Raw genomic sequence first — 21,157 nt, 5'->3', positions numbered from 1 at the left:
CCAGAGAGCTACCTGAATTTTCCAGTGAGTCGGCCCTTCCCTCAGGTAGCCAAAGTATTAGAGCTTAGCTTCAGCATCATTCAGCTTTGAATGAATATTCAGGGTTAATTTCCTTTAGGGTTGACTGGTTTGATCCCCTTTCTGTCCAAGGGACTCTCAAGAGTCTCCTCCAGCACCACAATTCGAACCCATCAATTTTTCCACGATCAGCCATCTTTATGGTCCAACTCTCTCGTCCATACATGACTACTGGAAAAACCATGACTATGACTATACGGACCTTAGTTGGCAAAGTGATGTCTTTGTTTTTTAATACACTGTTTAGATTTGTCATAGCTTTCCTTCCAAGGAGCAAGCATCTTTTAATTTCATGGCTGCAGTCACCATCCACAATGATTTTGAAGCCCAAGAAAATAAGATCTGCCACTGCTTCCACATTTCCCCCTTCTATTTGCCATAAAGTAATGGAACAGTTGCCATGATCTCAGTTTTTTGAATGAGTTTTAAGCCACCTTTTTTACTCTCTCACCTTCATCAAGAGGCTCATTAGTTCCTCTTTACTTTCTGCCATTAGAGTGCTATCATCTGTGTATCTGAGGTTGCTGATATTCTCCTGACAATCTTGATTCCAGTTTGTGATTCATCCAGCCTTGCATTTTGTATGATGTACTCTGGGTATAAGTTAAATAAAAAGGGTCACAATATAAACCCTTGTATTCCTTTCCCAGTTTTGAATCAGTCAGTTGTTCCACATAAGGTTCTAATTGCTGCTTTTTGATCTGCATACCGGTTTCTCAAGAGACAGGTAAGGTGGTCTGGTACTCCCATCTCTTTAAGAATTTTCCAGTTTGTTGTGATTCACACAGCCAAAGGTTTTGGTGTAGTCAATGAAGCAGATGTTTTGCTGGAATTTCCTTGCTTTCTCTATGATCCAACCAATGTTGGCAATTTTCTAAACTCGGCTTGTACATCTGAAATTTCTTGGTTCACAAACTGCTGAAGACTACCTTGAAGGATTTTGAGGATGATCTTGTTAAGCATGTGGAGTGAGTACTTTTCCATAGTTTGAACATTCTCTGGCATTACCCTTCTCTGGAAATGGAGTGAGAACTGACCTTTTCCAGTCCTGTGGCCACTGCTGAATCTTCCAAATTTGCTGACATATTGAGTGCAGCACTTTAACAGCACCATCTTTTAGGATTTGAAATAGCTCAGCTGGAATTCTGTCACCTCCACTAGCTTTTTTGTAGTAAAGCTTCCTAAGGCCCCCTTGATTTCACACTCCAGGATGTCTGGCTCTGAGTCACTGCACCATCATGGTTATTCAGGTCATTAAGACCTTTTTTGTATATTCTTCTGTGTATTCTTGCTACTTCTTCTTAATCTCTTCTGCTTCTGTTGTGCTGTGCTTAGTCGTTCAGTCCTGTCCAACTCTTTGTGACCCATAGACTGTAGTGCACCAGGGTCCTCTGTCCTTGGGGATTCTCCAGGCAATACTAGAGTGGGTTGCCATGCCCTCCTCCAGGTGATCTTCCCAATTCGGGGGTCGAACCCAAGTCTCCTGCACTGCAGGTGAATTCTTTACTGCCCAAGCCACCAGGGAGGCCTCTCTACTTCTGTTAGGTCTTTTCCATTTCTGTCTTTTACTGTGCCCATCCTTGCAAGAAATGTTCCCTTGATATCTCCAATTTTCTTGACTAGATCTCTAGTCTTTCCCAGTCTATTGTTTTCTTTCCATTTTTCATTGAGGAAGGCCTTCTTATCTCTCCTTGCTATCCTCTGAAACACTGTATTCATTTGGCTGTATCTTTCCCTTTCTCCCTGGCTTTTTCCTTTTGTTCTTTCCACAGCTATTTGTGAAGCCTCCTCAGACAACCACTTTGCCTTCTTGTATCTTTTTTGGTGGGATGGTTTTGGTCACTGCCTCCTGTCAGGCACTCTGTCTACCAGATCTACTCTCTTGAATCTACTTGTCACTTCCGCTGCATAATCATAAGGGATTTGATTCAGGTCATATCTGAATGGCCAAGTAGTTTTCTCTACTTTCTTCAATTTAAGTCTGAATTTTGCAATAGGTCAAAACAATTGTAGCAATGCTATATTAAACAGACCTAAAATTAGGCATCTGTAATTTGAACCTCTAAAAATAACTAGTATTTCTCCTATGATAATGAAAAATGGCTGTTTAGGGTGTGGGGGGTATCTTACAGATATGCTGAGTACTCCTTTCAAGGTCAGAAAATTAATGAGTCTAGTCTTTCCTCTTCCCTTTTCTCAATCTCATAATCAGCAATGTATAAAAGAGGTCAAGAGCTTGTCCAGTGTGGTAAGGAGAAAACTTATTTTTTGTCTGGGATGGGTTTTAGCCACTGCATCCCAAGGCACAGTTTGTTTCCCGGGGGTGGGGCCCTGGTATTATAATACATTTAGTTCACTTAGGAACTTCCCTTTCTTCTAAGAGTTCATTCCTAAATGATAAGCCAAGGTAATCTTCCACAAACCCTGCAAAATTCTCAAGTTTCACAGTTAAATAGAAACAAATGTGTTGAGACATACTTTCATCAGTCCTTTCTTTCTTTCAATATATTTTATTCTGATGAAGTTACAAAAGTAGATACAAAACACTTTTTTTAAAAAGTACAGTTAACCGACTTAGAAAAATAGATAAAAGCCCCTAAAGGTTTAAAAATACAAAATAAATTTTCATGTAAAGAACATTTAAAAATATTTTAGATAATCAAGACTAACTTAAGCAAGTTATTTTCAATGTAGACCAAACATAGAATGTTGTCCTATAATAAATCTATAGCACACTGGTAATCCATTCGGATTTACAGAATACTTGTTTGAAACAGAATCTGATGAGAGAAAACCCAAGTGAATTTCAATGCAGTTGCTTCAGTAAAATTACTGCTACCACAGATAATATCATCCCCCAAAGCCCATTACAGTCTGAAATATCAAAATCTAATGCAAAAGCACAGGAAGACTGAAGAGCTACTATTTTCCCTCTTTGCCAGAATTGTACAATAGTTTAAAACCTGAACCAGTTACTGAAGTGGTATTAGGAGGAAATAATGTCCCTGTTGAAGCTGCTTAGTTTGGTGTCCCAGCTAGTATTTTCAGGCCAGAATTCTACAGAAAGCAGAGACAGACTCCTACAGTCAGGCAAAGGCGACACCAGCAGCATGACTACAGCTGCTTAGAAACAAATGTCTAGGACTTACACTCTTTGGGAGTGGTTTGTTTATGCGTATGAGGTAATGATGTAATGTTCAGAAGCTTCTCCACTTCTAATGTGACCTCACTGCTCAGAGAGAGGGCCAAACAGCATTATCATGAAATCTCAAAAATATTTGAAAAATTAATGTCACCATGAGGACTGCTCCTCTTGCCTCTGCTCTACTAGAAAAACTTTCCTTTTGCTGTTATCAATGTCATGATGAATACAGATGTGCATTTCTCAAGTAGGCAGCTACATGAGCTAAGGATCTACAGGTCTTAAGATGAAAGGAAATACTTTGTTAACTGGCAGCCTACTGAAAACCACTTTTTTCACAGTTTGGCAAAGAATAAAGGAGCTATTTGATTGTCAATACAAAAACTGTAGTACAAGGAAGTTTCACTATTTAAACAAAAATCTGCACATCATTGTCCAAAAGTTTTTTTTTAAAGGCCTGGAAATTAAAGCACCATAGGATTAACTGCATAATTCAGCAAGTACTAGCCAACCATGATTTTAGTCGGGTGTGAAGAGCAGTGATGAGACACTGAGAGAGGACTTCTGATTAGGAGGAGCCAGGGGAGTGAGTGTTACTCAGGGAGATAAATCAAGATCGAGAGGAGTCAAAGAAAGACTGACTCCGTCCAACTTTAATCAAAGGCTGGCCTTCCAGCCAAGCCAAGAAGGTGCTCTCTTCTCCATGTTCTCTGCCCTTTGCTCCATCTCTCGTGTTCACTCCCTGGCCTTGGATGTAAATAATGTTAACACTAATGTTTGGTTGCACTGTTCGTTAAGCCAGATTAACTGGGAATGCTTTTTTTTGGTATTGCTTTTTTTTTTTTTCTTTAAAAAGGGACATTTTGAATTACCTGAATTCTTAATTACCAACAAATTTTAAAATTTATGTCCCATTATTAAGCTGGCTCTACTATTGTTAATTTAGTTGCTTAGTTTTAGGGCTCTAAGTCATGAAGAGAGGGAGGATTTCTACCACTGAAAATAAATGAAAGAAAGTAAAAATACTTTTATTTGATGATACTTGAAATATTAGAAATGATAAAAATATAATCTTACTTGAGAAATATTTCATTCCTAGCAGACTTAATTAAAGCCAACAATGTTCAAAGTCAAGAGGCAGTAACATCCTAACATTCTAAAAACCTTCTTGTTTGGAAATGATCAACATAAACATACAGAATGCCTGATGGTTCTTTTGGATAATCTTAAAATGAGGATTATAGAATGTTCATAGAGGACTTTTTTAAATAAGGGATTTCCCCACTATTTCCCAAAACAACGATGTATGGTTTCAGCCTAAATCAGATAAAATGTTTTGTTTCCTTTAAAATTCTATATATATTTAAGAATTTACTGAAATTCAGTTATTACAAAAATGGAGTTTCTAAGTCATTTTTTCTTTACAATCTGTAGAATAATAAAAATAAATAACAAAAAAACTTTCAAATTTAACCTTAACCAAAGGTATCAAGGAACATGGTGAGTACTTTGCAAAAAATCATAGCTCTGAAACAAATGTTGATGAATTTCAAGTGTTGCCAGTCTGGCAAGTCTTTAGTAATATGTGTGCCTCAATACACTTCAAACAGTCTAAATCTGAAAAATCTAATGAAAATTAGATCTTTTCTTCACTAAAGGAGATTCTTTTTACCCCAACAGAATAATTTCAAGTTTTGATACAAAAACAATTAAAACAGAATAAAATGCCAATCCATCCTTTGACTATTAACAGAATGAAGTTTTTTTTTACTTATCCCATTTTTGTCTCCTTTAAACATATACCCCCCTACCCCCAACACACACATACACACACACACACAGATTAAAGAACATGTAGCACACCAAACTTTTAGCTGGGTTATAAAATGTGCATACCTTTAAGGTTTTTTATTATGGTTTTCCTTATGTTTTAACCTTACTGGGATAAAGTTCATGCATTTCTATACTACTCTTAACTAAGTCTCAAGACACAATAAAAATACATAGAAGTAGTTTCTATTTTAAGGAAAACTCAAAACAAAATAATCAAATACTCTTGAGTACTTTCTTCTATTCTATCCAAATTTCAAGGCCTCTGAAACCAAAAACATGAATGAAAATAATGGTTTTTGAGACCCCAAATTTGTTATAATTTTTTTGGAAGTCTTCCTTTTCTCAGCCAAAACCTACATATTAAAATTAATCTGAATGAAGCTTTTCAAAATAAAAATCTGCAAGACAATTAATTCTTAGATGCCTTAAAAAAATTCTTTGATACACACTAAAAATCCAGACAGGCTGTGAATAAAATCCCAAATGAAGATTAAAAAATAAAGTCATTTTAGAAATAACTCTGGTTGCTCCCATACCATGTCTTATGATGATTTAAACTGCAATTATGGATTTTGAAAAAAAAATACACGTATATAACCTATAAAAACATGAGCATACAAACTTCAAACTAAAAGGTTATCCAAAGTGACACAAACGTTTTTAATCTAATTTCAAAACGCCTCTTCTATTTGTAAAATAAAGGCAGAATAAAACCGACCTGACTGCATTATTAGGAAATTTGTTCTGGAAGCTTGTTAACAAATTATTGGTAGAAATTTTTATATCCATCATGCTGTTACCTGAATCAGACTTCAGTCATCTTCTTCAGTAAATGAATACGTAAACTAATAAACTACAAGTTGGTCCTCATATACTACAACCAGAAATGACTCTGTGGTAGTAACAGCAGTGATCATACAGTGCCTCAAATTCAGCATGTCCTGAACTTTTCTCTCTGAAGGTATTAGGCCAACCTACCTTTGGGACAATTTTATCAGTAGACACAGACAATTGGTGTCTTTTTATCCTGTCTTAAAGTCTGTATCACTAGTCTATAACACAAAGCAATGAGATAGCTCTAGCAGTAGATGAAGCAAGAAGGTAACTGTTCCAGAGAAAAATTTATCTGTCTTTTGATCCAAGCTTCTCAATTAATTCCTGAAGAGGTGCCAACTCACGCCTATCAATCAGATTAAACTCCTAAAAAAAGAAGAAAAACAAAATTTAAAAAAAGATCTAAAATTAAAACTCTATGTCATTCAGAGAAAGGATTCCCAACTCCAGCTTTCTGAAATCCAAAAGAATGATGAAATAATCCATGAATATTTTAAAATAGGATCATTTTTACTCCCTATTTTAAAATACAAGGGACTTAATAGATAGTGGCCTCCATACCTACATCTACATACTACCTATGACAGGCAACAATCTCTAAGAAAGACAAAAAAGAAAGCACAGTACATTCTCCTCTGTGTGGTACAGAGAATTGGATAGATTATATCTACTGTAAAAGCTACTGGTTTTCCCATCGAAATATCTATAGAGAGATATATTTATATTTGCATAAAGAATTATATATTTCTAAAGTTAGGCTAAGGAGTCCCTATTCTTTGATCATTTTTTTCAAACAATGTGAATTATTTTGACTTTAAAAAGTTCTAATTCCAACTAAGGGCCCATAAGGAAATAGGCCACACCTCTGAAGGGGTGGTTCTTTGTGACATTTCTAGCTGCTAACTTCGTAAGATTCAGCCTGAAGTAGACTTTTGGAAACTTAAGATAGTAGCTAACAAGTTCTTCCAAAAGTTTCTCCTCCAGGCATAGACATCTCATGAAACGACACAACCCCAGATGTTTTTCCCATGGCATCCCTTTATTCAGCAGTGGCAATGGGACGTGAGGGTGCTGACAAGCTTCCCTGGGTGCTTGGTGCTTCATGTCATATTCCAATCAGAGACTGGGGCAGGTCTCTCCAGAGGCAAAAGGCCCCAAATGGGGGTGATGCCTTCTATTCTGTTATGTACATCAAAGAAATAAACAAGAAAAAGGGAGTAAAACAGGAGAGCTGCATGCTTACCTCTATATCTATAAATAAGATACTATAAATACTTTATTAATTACCAATTCAAATACATCCATGTCAAAGGACACACCAAATTCAATGCAATTCAACTTACCTGAACGAAGAAAATAAAGTGCTTAAAGGAGGTGTTGAGGTGGGCTTCCTCCTGAAGCTGCATTACAGAATCAAAGTGCTGGTGATAAATATGGGCATAAACCCTGAACAAACGCTTTAGGATGGTCTTTGCCACAGACATAAAGTTTTTAGGAAACGGGACACCTGTAATATATATATGTCTCAATCAGTCTTTTATCAGTAAGAGGAAAATAAATGGCAGAAAAATTTAGACAATGCCATGAACATCTCCAATACACAAATTCACAAATACAAGCTTCTATTCATATATATATTTTTCAAAAAGGCAAGGGAAAAAACCACCCAAACCTAAGTATGTGAGGTATCCTCATGCCACACTTTTGCTGACTGCCTTAGAATAGCAGGCACAAGTGACAGGTTATGGAAGATGACGCTGAATCAAAGTTGAATTTTACTTGTTTAAGACTGGAGAATTTCTCCCTAAAATTAATGGCAACAAGTTTGTTTGTTTCTTGTTTTTTTTGGCCCTGTCATGCAGCCTGTTGGGAATCTTAGCTCCCCAGTCAGGGATCGAACTCGAATCCCCTGCATTGGAAGCGTGTTTTAACCACTGGACTGCCAGGGAACTCCCAGGAAGTTCTATTTACAGTTTAGGCTATAAATAGAAAATTTTTACTTTTGGCAATTTATAACTCTAAAAAGATTTTTACACACACACACACACTCCACCAGGACTGGAAACTTTCCCAAGCAAAAGAAAAAGGCACACCTTGAGTCATTGTTATCTACTGTCTACAAATAAATATTTTATCTTCTGAGGTACTCTGAAAATCTAGTCCTCCTTCTTAGACTAGGAGTCCCCAACTTTATATTTAATTTTTTTAAGTGCTATTTCCATTTCCCTATAGTGTAAGAAGAGGAATAATACTTTCTATAAAGGGGAAGAATGGCACCTCCCTATTTTTCAGAGAAAATAAATATCTCCTCCTAAAAGAACTGGGAGAGATCATAGTCATCTCTCTCCAAGCAGTGCAGGTGGGGATCTGACTGGCTGCATTCCTGAGAATTTTGTTGACAAGATCAATGTTTCTCAGGAAACAGGCACAGAAGACAATACAATAGGCACTGAGTACAGTTAACAAACACACAAGAAGGCAACTGCTTCCCAATAACCTCCAGCAGTTGGCCTAATGACACTACGCTGCTCTTGAACATGGCCCTTTCTCTAATTTTTCAGAAAGCAAAAGTTAAAACACTTTCTCCTTCCCTGCACTCTGTATTCTTGACTTCTCAACCAGTCCTTAATAGTTTGAAATCCAGTGTATTTTGCTCTTGTAAGCTGATGTATGTGTTCCTCCACCCCTCATCCCCAGTCTTTGTAACAGCGTGCCTTTTCACACGTTATTCTGAGGGCTATGGACATGTTTTTCTGGACTTGGTCTTATGTTCATGTATTGAAAAGATGGATTTTTAAGTCAAATCCTTTTTCTCTCAGAATTAGCAAATGGGCACCTTGCTATTAAAAAGAATATTAATAAGCTGGATATATTAGCTTAAAAATGAGTAACAATCAAGTTTTGTCTAAAACAATAAATAATGGCATAAGTTAAGATCTGGATAATAGCTAATGAAGGGGGAAATAATTCCAGAAAATTAGGATAAAATATTGAAGAACTGGGAAGCTGAAGAAAGGAGAATAATGACAAAAGTATTCTTTACCTCCATTAAGAGGGAGACTCTGATAAATATATACAAGTGATTTATTTTAATCTAAGCACTTTCCAAGCTGATTTTAACATTCAAGCACAGCCAATATACAATAAAGGATCTATGAGAAAGGAAACAAAAGGCTTTATAGAACAGAAAAATTGACCAACAGCAAACAGACCAAATACAACAACATGACATAAATTCTTCTCCTGAAAGCCTCTGATTAGATTTCAAAAAGGAATCTGCCATGTTCTGAATGTGTGTGTATGCACGCACGTGCACACACTTTGTTGCTCAGTCGTGTCCAACTCTTTGTGGCTCCGTGGATTGTAGCCCACCAGACTCCTCTGTCCATGACAGAGTTTCCAGACAAGAATACTGGAGTGGACTGCCATGCCCTAATGCAGAGGATCTTCCCGACCCAGGGATCAAACCCAGGTCTCCCACACTGCAGGCTTTGTGCCTCCTTCAAAATCATATTGAAATTCTAACACCCTAGACAATGGTATTAAGAGGTGGGGCCTTCGGGGTGATAAGGCCATAAGGCCTCTACCCCTTTGGCTAGAATTAGTGCCCTTATAGGAAGAAACAGAGATGATTTCCCTCTCTGCCATGTGAGGATACAAGAAAAAGACTGTTTTCTTACTATCTGTAAACCAGGAATAGGACCTATGACAGAAACTGACCATGCTGGCCTCTGATCTTGGACTTCTAGACTTCAGAAGTTAAGAAACACATCTTTATTGCTTATAAGACCTCCAGTCTCTGGTATTTTTGTTATAGCAACCCAAACAGACATGACAGAATCTAACAATATGTTGTTCATTAGATACCCTATACTGAAAATGACAAGGACCAATCACATCCATGAATATCAATGCCAAAATCTTAATCAAAATATCCAGAAACAAAAAAAAAACCCTCTTGCAGCGGAACATTGTAAAAAATAGAGAAAACCTTATGATCAACAACAGAAAATAGAAGAGCATCTGATAAAACCCTACAATCAATTTGATTTTTAAAAATTCACAAACCTCTAACCAAAAGTAAGATTTCTGCTTAATGCTGAAAGACTAGAAGCACTCACATGAAGTTAAAGGATGTTTGCCTTCATCCCCTTTACTCAGCACTGTTCTGAAAGTACTAGTTACTGCAATTAGTTAAGAGTACACAAGTAGTATATTTATCAGAAAAGAATAGATGAAATTACTATTACCTTAGTCTGATGTGACTATAAACTGTAAAAACCCAAGAAAACCAATCCAAAAGAAATAGTCAGAAACTGATGGTCAATTATAAAATTCATAGATACATCAACAGCTTTCCTATATACTAAACAATAACCAGTTAGAAACCAGATTATCAATAAAAACATTAAGTGCCTATGAATAAACTTAAGAAACTTGAAGGACTAAAGTAAAATACAGAATTTTTCCAAGAGGGAATAAGAAATAATTAAAAGACTGTTCTTGGATAGAAAGACTCAGTATTGCCAAGAGAACAAGAATCCCTACATTAATTTACAAACTGAATGAAATCTTAATAAAAATCTCACAGGTCTTCTTTTTACCTTGACAAAATGTTTATAAATTCTTTGGAAGAACACACTTTCCAGAATAGCCGTGAGTATTCTGAAAAAGAAGAGCAAGGAAGAGAGACTAGCCCTACAAGATGTTCAAAGATGCATGGCTATGCTAATTAAAACAGTGTGGAATTTCTATAAGAATAAAGACATTAAAAGACTCCAAAACATATGTCAATTTGCTGTACACACACGAAAATTAGGGGATAAAAGACCCATGTATTTGATAAATGGTACCGGACAAACTGACTAGCATTTATAATTGGGAAAAAATTCCTGACAGAACAAAGATTTAAAAACAAAACCACAAAAGAACTAAATAAAAGCATCAACAAATATTTTTATTATCTTTAAGTAGGAAAGTCCCTTCTGATCATTGTATTAAAATCCAATCATCATAAAGGCAAAGATTAATAGGTCAAAATAACATACATAGCCAAAAACCCCTCATAAACAAAATAAGTCAATAAGGCAACCTAAAGAAAAATACAACATGCACGACAAAGATCTAATATAGCCTTAACATAAACAAACAGAAAAAGGGTATAAAGAGAAAACACACAATGATCAATAAGCCAAAAAATGCTTGATCCTTTCAATATTTTGTAAAATGAACATTATACTAGAAATTCATTTACCCATTTTAGAAAAGAAACACTGAGAGGCAACTAGTACTGATGAAGAAACACAGGCAGACACAAACATGGCTGGAAGGAGCACACGTCTATAACCTTTCTGTAGAGAAATCTGGCAGTCTTTATTGGATTTTGTTATACTAATACAGCATTAAAAAGAACATAACACATTTATCATTTAAAAAGAATATTAGTTCTACAACATTAACTCACCAATTTTAGAAGGAAAAAGAGTTTCATCATCAAGTTGATCCTGAACCCAAGTCATCAAATAGTCAATGTATTTTGGTGCAGAACATTTGATTGGCTTCTTAATATTAGTACCATCTGCCCAATGATATTCGTATCTGGAGAGAAAAAAGTTTTAGTAATAAAATTTTCAAATACATGTTGCAACTTATAATCATAGTAGGTTCACAGTATGTCTATGTTGTTAAGTGTGTTCATGCACATGCACACACACACACACACACACACAATTTTAGCAAATTAACCAAAGTTCTACTGAAGATTACTTGGGAGTTCCCTGCAGAAAGACAGCTAGCTGACCCTTAAACAACATGGGTTTGAACCACAGAGGTCCACTTATACACAGATATTTTTCAACAGTAAATGCTACGACCCACAGTTGGTTGCATCCATAGATGCAGAGGGACCATGCATATGGAGGGCCGACTCAACTTACACAATATTCTGAAATATAATGGAAAAGAAAAAGACAGTATGGCAGCTGGCTGTGCCAGAATTTGTTTTACAACACAGCCCTGAGAAAGGCCAAGGAACTGAGTTCCTGTCAGTTAGACAGAGGGTGCTGAGGAGTGGGTAAGGTGCTGGTGGATCCTCCATATTCTGAGCTTGTTGGCCATTATGTAATTATCAATAGAGCCAAGATTACAAAACCCTGTTTTTTTGAGAGGGTTCTAAAGAATAAATCTTAGGCATGCATTTTTTTCTACCTCACTTTTGCTAAGCTAGAATGATAAATAAAACTTCATTTTATGAATCATTTAAGCCAAAGATAGGAAATTTGAGGGCTAAAACAATACTTCACAAAACAAAAAGCATCTCTACTAAAATAATGTAATAATCACAGAACTCAAATTCACTGGGGACCTTTTTCACCTTTACATAAAAACAATAGCAAATTCAGAAAGGACTATTTTTTCCCAAGAGGTAAATCTCTTAATACCATCTGTCATCACATAAAAGCAATCAATTGCTATAGGAAAAAAGACTGGAAGGATACTAAAACATTAATTCTATAACATCTTAATCTTGTGGGTGATAAAGGGTTCTACCTCTTTGTCAATATTTCTAGAAATTTATTAGTCAGGAAATTTTAATCTAGCATCTTTAAGCCAGGTAACTAAAGCAGCACAATTTGGAAGTAATTAAATAAACACAAGGAAAAAAATCAAATATTAAAGGTCAACTAAAAATTCTAAGAAATTAATTTAAAAAACAAACAAAACCATAAATTTAACAAAATTGAAAAAATAACTTTTGCAAAAGCAAGATAAACCTAAATTTCTTTACTTCCGATCCTACTGAATATTCATACTTGCTGCTGTTAAGTTACTTCAGTCGTGTCCGACTCTGTGCAACCCCATAGACGGCAGCCCACCAGGCTCCCCCGTCCCTGGGATTCTCCAGGCAAGAACACTGGAGTGGGTTGCCATTTCCTTCTCCAATGCATGAAAGTGAAAAGTGAAAGTGAAGTCGCTCAGTCGTGTCCAACTCTTAGCGACCCGACCCCATGGACTGCAGCCCACCAGGCTCCTCCGTCCATGGGATTTTCCAAGCAAAAGTACTGGAGTGGGATGACATTGCCTTCTCCGGAACATTCATACTTACTACAATGCAATTATAAAAAATCAAAACACTGGGAAACACATATCCAAGTATTTAATAACTAAAAGGTTAAAGGTAAGCTTTTGTTTTCACAAGCAAACAGGCAAGAAAAACAACAAGTCTATACTATTTAATTTATATCAATTGGTGATTAGCTTTATTTAGTAATTCAAATACCTATATAATAGCCAGTATAAGTACCTTGGACCTGCAGACATGACTGGACAGCTTGCTTCAGTGCAGAATTCTGTGATAGTTCCATATAACATGTTGATCTGGTTGAAGAAATCCACAGCTGGAAAATTAATAGCAGAATTGTGTTAAAATGTCCATGTAAATACAATAAAACATCAGATCTTTCAACTGCAGGATTCAGTCAAGAATCCTCAGGAGATTCAACAATCCAGGGGCACTATAAATTCTCTTTTTTTAATTGTCACACCTAAAGTAAACAAAAAAAAATGTTTATTTATGTTGCTGTGCCAGGTCTTAGTTGTAGCATGTGGAATCTTCAGTTGCAGCACGTGGGATCTCCCCAGCACTGGGAGCTCAGAGTCTTAGCCACTGAAATCACCAGGGAACTCCCTTAAGTAAACTTTTAATATACACTTATTTTTAATATACTAAGCTTTTAAACAGCCTGTAAGCAGGAAAATACTAGAGATATTAATAACTTAATGGCAACTGAGCTTCCAGTTCAAGATGGCGGAGTAGAAGAACGTGCACTTAGATTTCCTCCTGCAAGAGCACCAAAACTGCAACTAGTTACGGAACCACCATAGACAGGAGGATGCTGGAACCTACCAAAAGATAGCCCATGTCCACAGACAAAGAAGAAGCTGCAGTGAGATGGTAGGAGAGGCACAATCATGATAAAATCAAATGCCAAAGCCACTGGGTGGGTGACCTACAAAAGTTCTCCCACTGTTGTGAAGATTCTGAACCCCACATCAGGCTTCCCAACCTGGGGATCCGACAAAGGGGCTGGGAATCCCCAGGGAATCTGACCTTTGAGGCCAGCAGGATTTGATTACAAGACTTCCACAGGACTGGGAGAAACAGAGACTCCAGTCTTGGAGGGCACAAACAAAACCTTGTGTGCACGAGACTCAGAGGAAAGGAGCAGTGACCCCACAGGAGACTGAACCAAAACTACCTGCTGGTGTTGGAGGGTCTCTTGAGGAGGCATAGGTCAACAGGGGCTCACTACAGCGTCCGTGGCACTGGAAGGTCCCCTTGGCGTAAACCCTCTAGGAATTCACCACTAAACCCTACCATAAAGCCTATAAAACCCAGGGCTGGGTCGCCTCAAGCCAAAAAGCTTCCAAGGAGGGAGGACAACCCTTCCCATCAGCAGATAATTGAACTAAAGCTTTACTGAGCAAGGCCCTGCCCACCAGAGCAAGACCCACTTTTTCCCACCACCAGTCCCTTCCATCAGGAAGCTTACACAAGCCTCTTAGCCTCTTCCATCAGAGGGCAGAGAGAAGACGCAAGAATCACAGTCCCCCAGCAACTAAAACAAAAACCGTATTACAGGAAGTTAATTAGCATGAAAAAGCAGAAATTTCTGTCCTAGATGAAGGGACAAGATAAAACCCCAGAAAAACAACTAAATGAAGACAGGATACCTTCCAGAAAAAGAATTCATAGTGATAGTGAAGATGATTCAGGATCTCAGAAAAAGAATGGAGACAAAGATTGAGAAGATGCCAGAAATGTTTATCAAAGACCTAGAAGAACTAAAGAACAAACAGAGATGAATAATACATCAGAAGGAATCAACAGCAGAATAACTGAGGCAGAAGAATGGACAAATGATCTGGAGGACAGAATGCTGGAAATTACTGCTGCAGAACAGAATATAGAAAAAAGAATGAAAAGAAATTAAGATAGCCTAAGAGACCTCTGGGACATCATTAAATGCACCAATAATCAGATTATAGGGGTCCCAGAAGAAGAGAGAGAAAGAAACTGAGAAAATATTTGAAGAGACAATAGCTGAAAACTTCCCTAATGTGGGAAAGGAAGTAGTCAACCAAGTCCAGGAAAACAGAGAGTCTTGGGCAGGATAAACCGAAAGAGGAACACACCAAGACACACATAATCAAACTGACAAAAACTAAGGACAGAGAGAAGACATTAAAAGCAAGAAGGGAAAAACGACAAATAACATACAAAGGAACTACCATCAGACTATCAAGTTGATTTCTCAACAGACACTCTATGTGCAAGAGGGGAATGGCAAGATATATTTAAAGTGATGAAAAACCTACAACCAAGAAGAACCTACAACCAAGAATACTCTACCCAGCAAGACTCTCCTTCAGATTTCATGGAGAAATCAAAAGCTTTCCAGATAAGCAAAAGTTAAGAGAATTCAGCACCACTAAACCAGCTTTACAACAAATGCTAAAGGAACATTTCTAGGCAGGAAACAAGAGAAGGAAAAGACCAACCTACAGAAAATAAACCCAAAACAATTAAGAAAATGGTAACAGGATACACAATCAATAATTATCTTAAATGTAAATGGATTAAATGCACCAACAAAAAGACAGACTGACTGGGTGGATGAAAACATGTGCAGGTATGCACTTCCATTTACCACAGCACTCTGCTTGACCCCTCAAATTGTATGTAATTATGTTCTTAGGTTAATCATGTCCCCATTATGGCTTACAATTGTAATTATCTTTTTTGTCTGGCTGTGAAAATTGATAAATATCTCCCACTACTATGATTATGTAACTATCTCTCATTTAATACCACTGTATCATGATTGGTCAAAAGAAAAATAACAGAATTCTGTATTACCAAAATTACCATTTAATAGGAAAACCTGTAATCACTTCTTAAAATCTGGACACATTATCAGAATTAATTTGGAATTTTTTGAAAAATACAAATACATAGGAATAGATTTTTTTTGTGCCAGAGTTCCAGATATGTTTCTAACGAGCAACCATGTTTAAAAACAACTGGACCATATGAGGAAATTTTACTTTTATCGCGTTTGTTTCACTTTTTCTTATTCAGTGCTCCCGTTTCCTTTTTTTTTTTTAATTTTTCTTTCTCAAGCCTTTATCAAACCTAGTAGAAAACTCTGTATTCATATATATAATGTGCATAACATATAAATTTTAGAAAACTTCTGAATTTTTGCCTAACTAAAAAATTTAGTCTGTTTGCCTTGGTTTAGTTTGATTCTACTTGTTTGACTCAGCATGAATAGAATGCTAGATTTCTAATTTAAAAAAAAAAAAGATATGCAACAAGCAACAAAGGTTTACTGTATATATAGCACAGGGATTATTGACTGTTACAAGATACAGTCAATATCTTGTTATAATCTATAATGGAAAACAATTTCAAAATTAATATGTGTATATATATAACTGAATCACAAAACGAATTCTACTCTTTGAAATTTAGTAACGTTTATCTTTTTGCCAGTTTTTCTAAACGCCCTATGAACATCAAGTAACAATGTATGAGATACAAAATTTTAAATACATTTGTTTAGAATATAAGATTGTTATTGTTCAGTGGCTAAGTCATGTCCAACTCTGTGACTCCATGAACTACAGCACACCAGGGTTCTCTGTCCATCACTAACTCCCTGAGTTTGCTCAAACTCATGTCCACTGAGTCAATGATACCATCCAACCATTTCATCCTCTGCTGCCCCCTTCTCCTCCTGCTCTCCATTTTTCCCAGCATCAGGGTCTTTTCCAATGAGTCAGCTCTTTGCATCAGGTGGCCCAACTACTGGACCTTCAGCTTCAGCATTCATCCTTGCAACAAATATTCAGGGTAGACTTCTTTTAGGATTCACTGACTTGATCTCCTTGACGTAAGGGACTCAAGAGTCTTCTCAAGCATCACAGTTCAAAAGTCTTCTTTATGGTCCAACTCTCACATCCATACATGACTACTGGAAAAACCATAGCTTTGACTGTATGGACCTTTGTCAGCAAAGTGTTGTCTCTGCTTTTTAAAACACTGTCTAGTACTGACATAGCTATTCTTCCAAGGAGCAAACATCTTTTAATTTCATGGCTGCAGTCACTATCTGCAGTAATTTTGGAGTCGAAGAAAACGAAATCTGACACTGTTCCCACATTTTCCCCATCTATTTGCCATGAAGTGATAGGATCGGATGCCATGATCTTAAAGTTTTTTGAATGTTAAGTTAAAAGCCAGCTTTTTCATTCTCCTCTTTCACCTTCATCAAGAGTCTCTTCAGTTTCTCTTCACTTTCTAACATTAATGTGGTTATCATCTGCATATCTGAGGTCGTTTCTCCCAGCTATTGCTGCTATTTCTCCCAGCAATCTTGATTCCAGTCCAATGTTCCATGTCTAACTCTTACCGTTGCTTCTTCTTTTTTAAAAAAATAATTTTATTTAATTATTATTTTTGGCTGTTCTGAGTCTTTGTTGTTGTGTGAGGGCTTTCTCTAGTTGCAGAGAGTGGGGGCTACCCTGTTGTGGTGCCCAGGCTTCTCACTACAGTGACTTCTCTTGTTGCTGAGCACAAGCTCTAGGGTGGGTGGGCTTCAGCAGCTGTGGCACATGGACTCAGCTGTGGCACATGGACTCAGCAGTTGCCGCTCACAGACTCTAGAGCACAGGCTCAGTAGTTGTAGTGCACGGGTCCATGGCATGTGGGATCTTCCCAAACCGGGGATCAAAACAGTGTCCGCTGAATTGCAGGCAGATTCTTAACCACTGGACCACCAAGGAAGTCCCTTACTGTTGCTTCTTGTTCTGCATACACGTTTTGCAGGAGGCAAGTAAGGTAGTCTGGTATTCCCATCTCTTTAAAAATATTCCAGTTTGTTGTCGTCGACCCATACAGTCAAAGGCTTTAGCATAGTCAATGAAGCAGAAGTAGACGTTTGTTTGGAATTCCCTTGCTTTTTCTATGATCCAGGGTATGTTGACAATTTATCTCTCGTTCCTCTGCCTTTTCTAAACCCAGCTTGTACCTCTGGAAGTTCTCAGTTCATGTACTGCTGAAACCTAGCTTGAAGGATTTTGCTGGCATGTGAAATGCATGCAATTGTACAGTGATCTGAACATGCTTTGGCACTGCTTTTCTTTGGGATTGGAATGAAAACTGACTTTTTCCAGTCCTGTGGCACGGCTGAGTTTTCCAAATTTGCTGGCATATTGAGCGTAGCACTTTAACAGCATCATCTTCTAGGATTTGAAATAGCTCAGCTGAAATTCCAACACCTCTACTAGCTTTGTTCATAATAATGCTTCCTAAGACCCACTTGACTTCACACTCCAGGATGAACGGGTCTAGTGAGTGACCATATCATCGTGGTTAACTGGGTTATTAAGAGCTTTTTTATACAGTTCTTTTGTGTATTCTTGCCACCTTTTCTGCTTCTGTTAGGTCCTTGAAATTTTTGTCCTTTATTGTGCCTATCTTTGTATGAAATGTTCAAATTAATATAAATAAAATCTACTATATTTAAATTATTAATGACATTATTCAAGATGCTCCTATTCTTAATTTTTTCTGGACTTGATAAAATATTCTCAGAGAAATGTTAATATGTCTCAATGGCACCCCACTCCAGTACTCTTGCCTGGAAAATCCCATCGACGTAGGAGCCTGGAAGGCTGCAGTCCATGGGGTCGCTGAGGGTTGGACACAACTGAGTGACTTCCCTTTCACTTTTCACCTTCATGCATTGGAGAAGGAAATGGCAACCCATTCCAGTGTTCTTGCCTGGAGAATCCCAGGGACGGGGGAGCCTGGTGGGCTGCCGTCTATGGGGTCGCACAGAGTCGGACACGACTGAAATGACTTAGTAGTAGTAGTATGATTATATATTTTTTTATTTTCCCTTATATATCTTCTGATTTTTGTTTTACGTATCTTTGTTGTTTGGTGTCTAATGGTTAATGATGTGTATCTTCTTTGTGAATTGTACCTTTTATCATTAAAAATGCTCATCTTTGTTTCATTTAAAAATAAATGAAAAAAAAAAAAACCCAAAAATTCTAACTTAAAGGTAATTATTATATTAGAATATACAATTTGATGATATCCAAGCAAATGAAAATCCATACCTTATTAGTCTCGACTAGACCATTTGTGTTAGGAAAGAGAAGAAAAGTATTGTGAATATACTGTGAGGGAGGTGTTTCAGCTATATCAGGCATTTAAAAAATCTAATTTATCATAAAAAATTGAGACCCAGTGCATATTGAGGACATAAAAAATACATGAGATAAAGTCCCTTGTCCTAGAGTCTCTAGCTAACAAAAAGGACAAAATCAAGAGTGGGATAATACAACATAAGGGAGCGTCCAAAGGCCAACAAAAAGCGCTAGAAGAATTCAGAGGAAAGGTAACATCTTGGGAAGCTGACAGTCAAGGAGTACCTCCTTAAAGAGCTTCAGCTAGAACCGGAAGAAAATAGAAGAGGAAGGGGGTAAGAAACTCAGGCGTAACTGACTGAAATATACTGCTTTGTGCAGAGAGAACCACAAAGCCTTGGAAAGATTTGTTAAAATGTCTCAGTTCCCTGTCTAAAAGACTACCTAAATGCAACTAGGGCTTTTCCAAGTTTCTTAAAAAACAAATGAATAACAAAGCTCCACCGTGTTAAAAGGAATTTTATACAAAACCCCCTCACTTATAAATTTTCCTCTTAAATTAGTCATGTTTTCTAAGAAAGTAATACACTGAATACTCTTTCAAAACAAAGAATGCGCCTAGATGGTGTGCTGGTTCTATTGGCCTGCTCAAAATATGGTCCAGAGATTCCCTGTTTCATAGGGGAAACTGTGAGGTCAGAAACATCTTAATTGCTCTGAATTCTCACTCTCTTAGGAGGCATGGTGGAGCTGTCCAGAGGCTCCACGGTGTGACACCACACAGACTGAATGCAGAAGCAAGTACGAGAATCCAGCCATCAGACATTAAATAAGATTTGCAACCAATGCCATACTTCTCACCAACATTATTCTGGAAAATAGCTATTTTTATAAAAATACGTTTATGTTAACATGTAATGGGTTTATTATTGCTATTTTCAGATGAATTAAAAAAATATTTTTAATTGCTCAGTTTTAATTTCTAACACAGGATCATTAAACACAACTCACATAATTAAAAACTCTTTGGGTTCTCAATAATTTTTAAGAGAATAAAAGGACCCTGGAACCAAAAGGTTGAGACTAGCTGATTAGAGCAGTTAAGTCTCAAAGAAAAATCTAAGGCTGAAGAAGGCCAACAGATTCCTTCAGAATGAAAGATGATACACAAATAGCCAACAGACACATGAAAAGATGTTCACCACTGGGGCTTCCCTGCTGGTACAGTGGTTATGAATCTGCCTTGCAATGCAGGGGACACTGGTTCTATCCCTGATCTGGGAAGACCCCACATGCCTTAACTATAAGCCTATGTGCCACAACTACTGAAGCTTGTGTGCCACAGAGCCAGTGCTGGGCAATAAGAGAAGCCACTGCAGTAAGCAGCCAGTGCAACTACAAAGCAGCCCCCATGGTCCACACATAGTGCAGAAAGCCCACACACAGTAATACAGACCCAGCACAGCCAAAAACAAAGAAATAAAGATGAGAAACAACAACAAACAAGATGTTCAACATCACTGATTATTAAAGAAACACAAATCAAAACTACAATGAGGTACCACCTCACACCAGTCAGAATGGCCATCATTAAAAAGTGGACAAATAACAAATGCTGGAAAGGATGTGGAGAAAAGAGAACACTCCTACAATGTTGGTGGGGATATAAGTTGGTACAGCCACTGTGAAAAGCATTATGGATGTTCCTCAGAAAACTAAAAATAGAATTACCATATTATCTAGCAATTCCACTCCTAGGCATATATCCAGACAAAGCTATAGCTCAAAAAGATACATGCATTCCTATGTTCATAGTACGCTTCACAATAGCCAAGACGTGGAAACAACCTAAAAGTCCAAAGACAGATGAATGCATAAAGAAGATGTGGCACATATACACAATGGGATATTACTCAGCCATAAAAAAGAACAGAATATGGCACTTCCCTGCTGGTCCTGTGGTTAAGACTAGGTGCTCCCAATGCAGGGGGCATGGGTTCAATCCCTGGTTGGGGAACGAAAATGCTGCATGCTGGCCTCCCCCCC

The 21,157-nt window shown here is 37.3% G+C and overlaps 1 protein-coding gene across 1 annotated transcript in view; it reads right to left on the bottom strand.

The window, feature by feature from the left end:
• Window positions 1-2,572: 2,572 nt before the first annotated feature.
• The window catches only part of MOB1A (MOB kinase activator 1A), a 24,022-nt gene continuing 5,437 nt past the window's right edge, over window positions 2,573-21,157 (bottom strand). Inside the window, exons 3-6 of the mRNA XM_010829736.1 lie at window positions 13,191-13,284; window positions 11,352-11,485; window positions 7,231-7,394; window positions 2,573-6,253 (exon numbers count right to left, since the gene is read on the bottom strand). Coding sequence (XP_010828038.1) covers window positions 6,176-6,253; window positions 7,231-7,394; window positions 11,352-11,485; window positions 13,191-13,284 — 470 coding nt within the window. The 3' untranslated portion in view covers window positions 2,573-6,175. The remainder of the gene's footprint in view (window positions 6,254-7,230; window positions 7,395-11,351; window positions 11,486-13,190; window positions 13,285-21,157) is intronic.

The sequence above is a fragment of the Bison bison genome, unplaced genomic scaffold, assembly GCF_000754665.1.
Source record: "Bison bison bison isolate TAMUID 2011002044 unplaced genomic scaffold, Bison_UMD1.0 scf7180017864508, whole genome shotgun sequence".
NCBI lineage: Eukaryota > Metazoa > Chordata > Mammalia > Artiodactyla > Bovidae > Bison > Bison bison.
The sequence above is the reverse complement of the archived record's forward strand: the minus strand, read 5'-3'. Positions and strand labels throughout refer to the sequence as shown.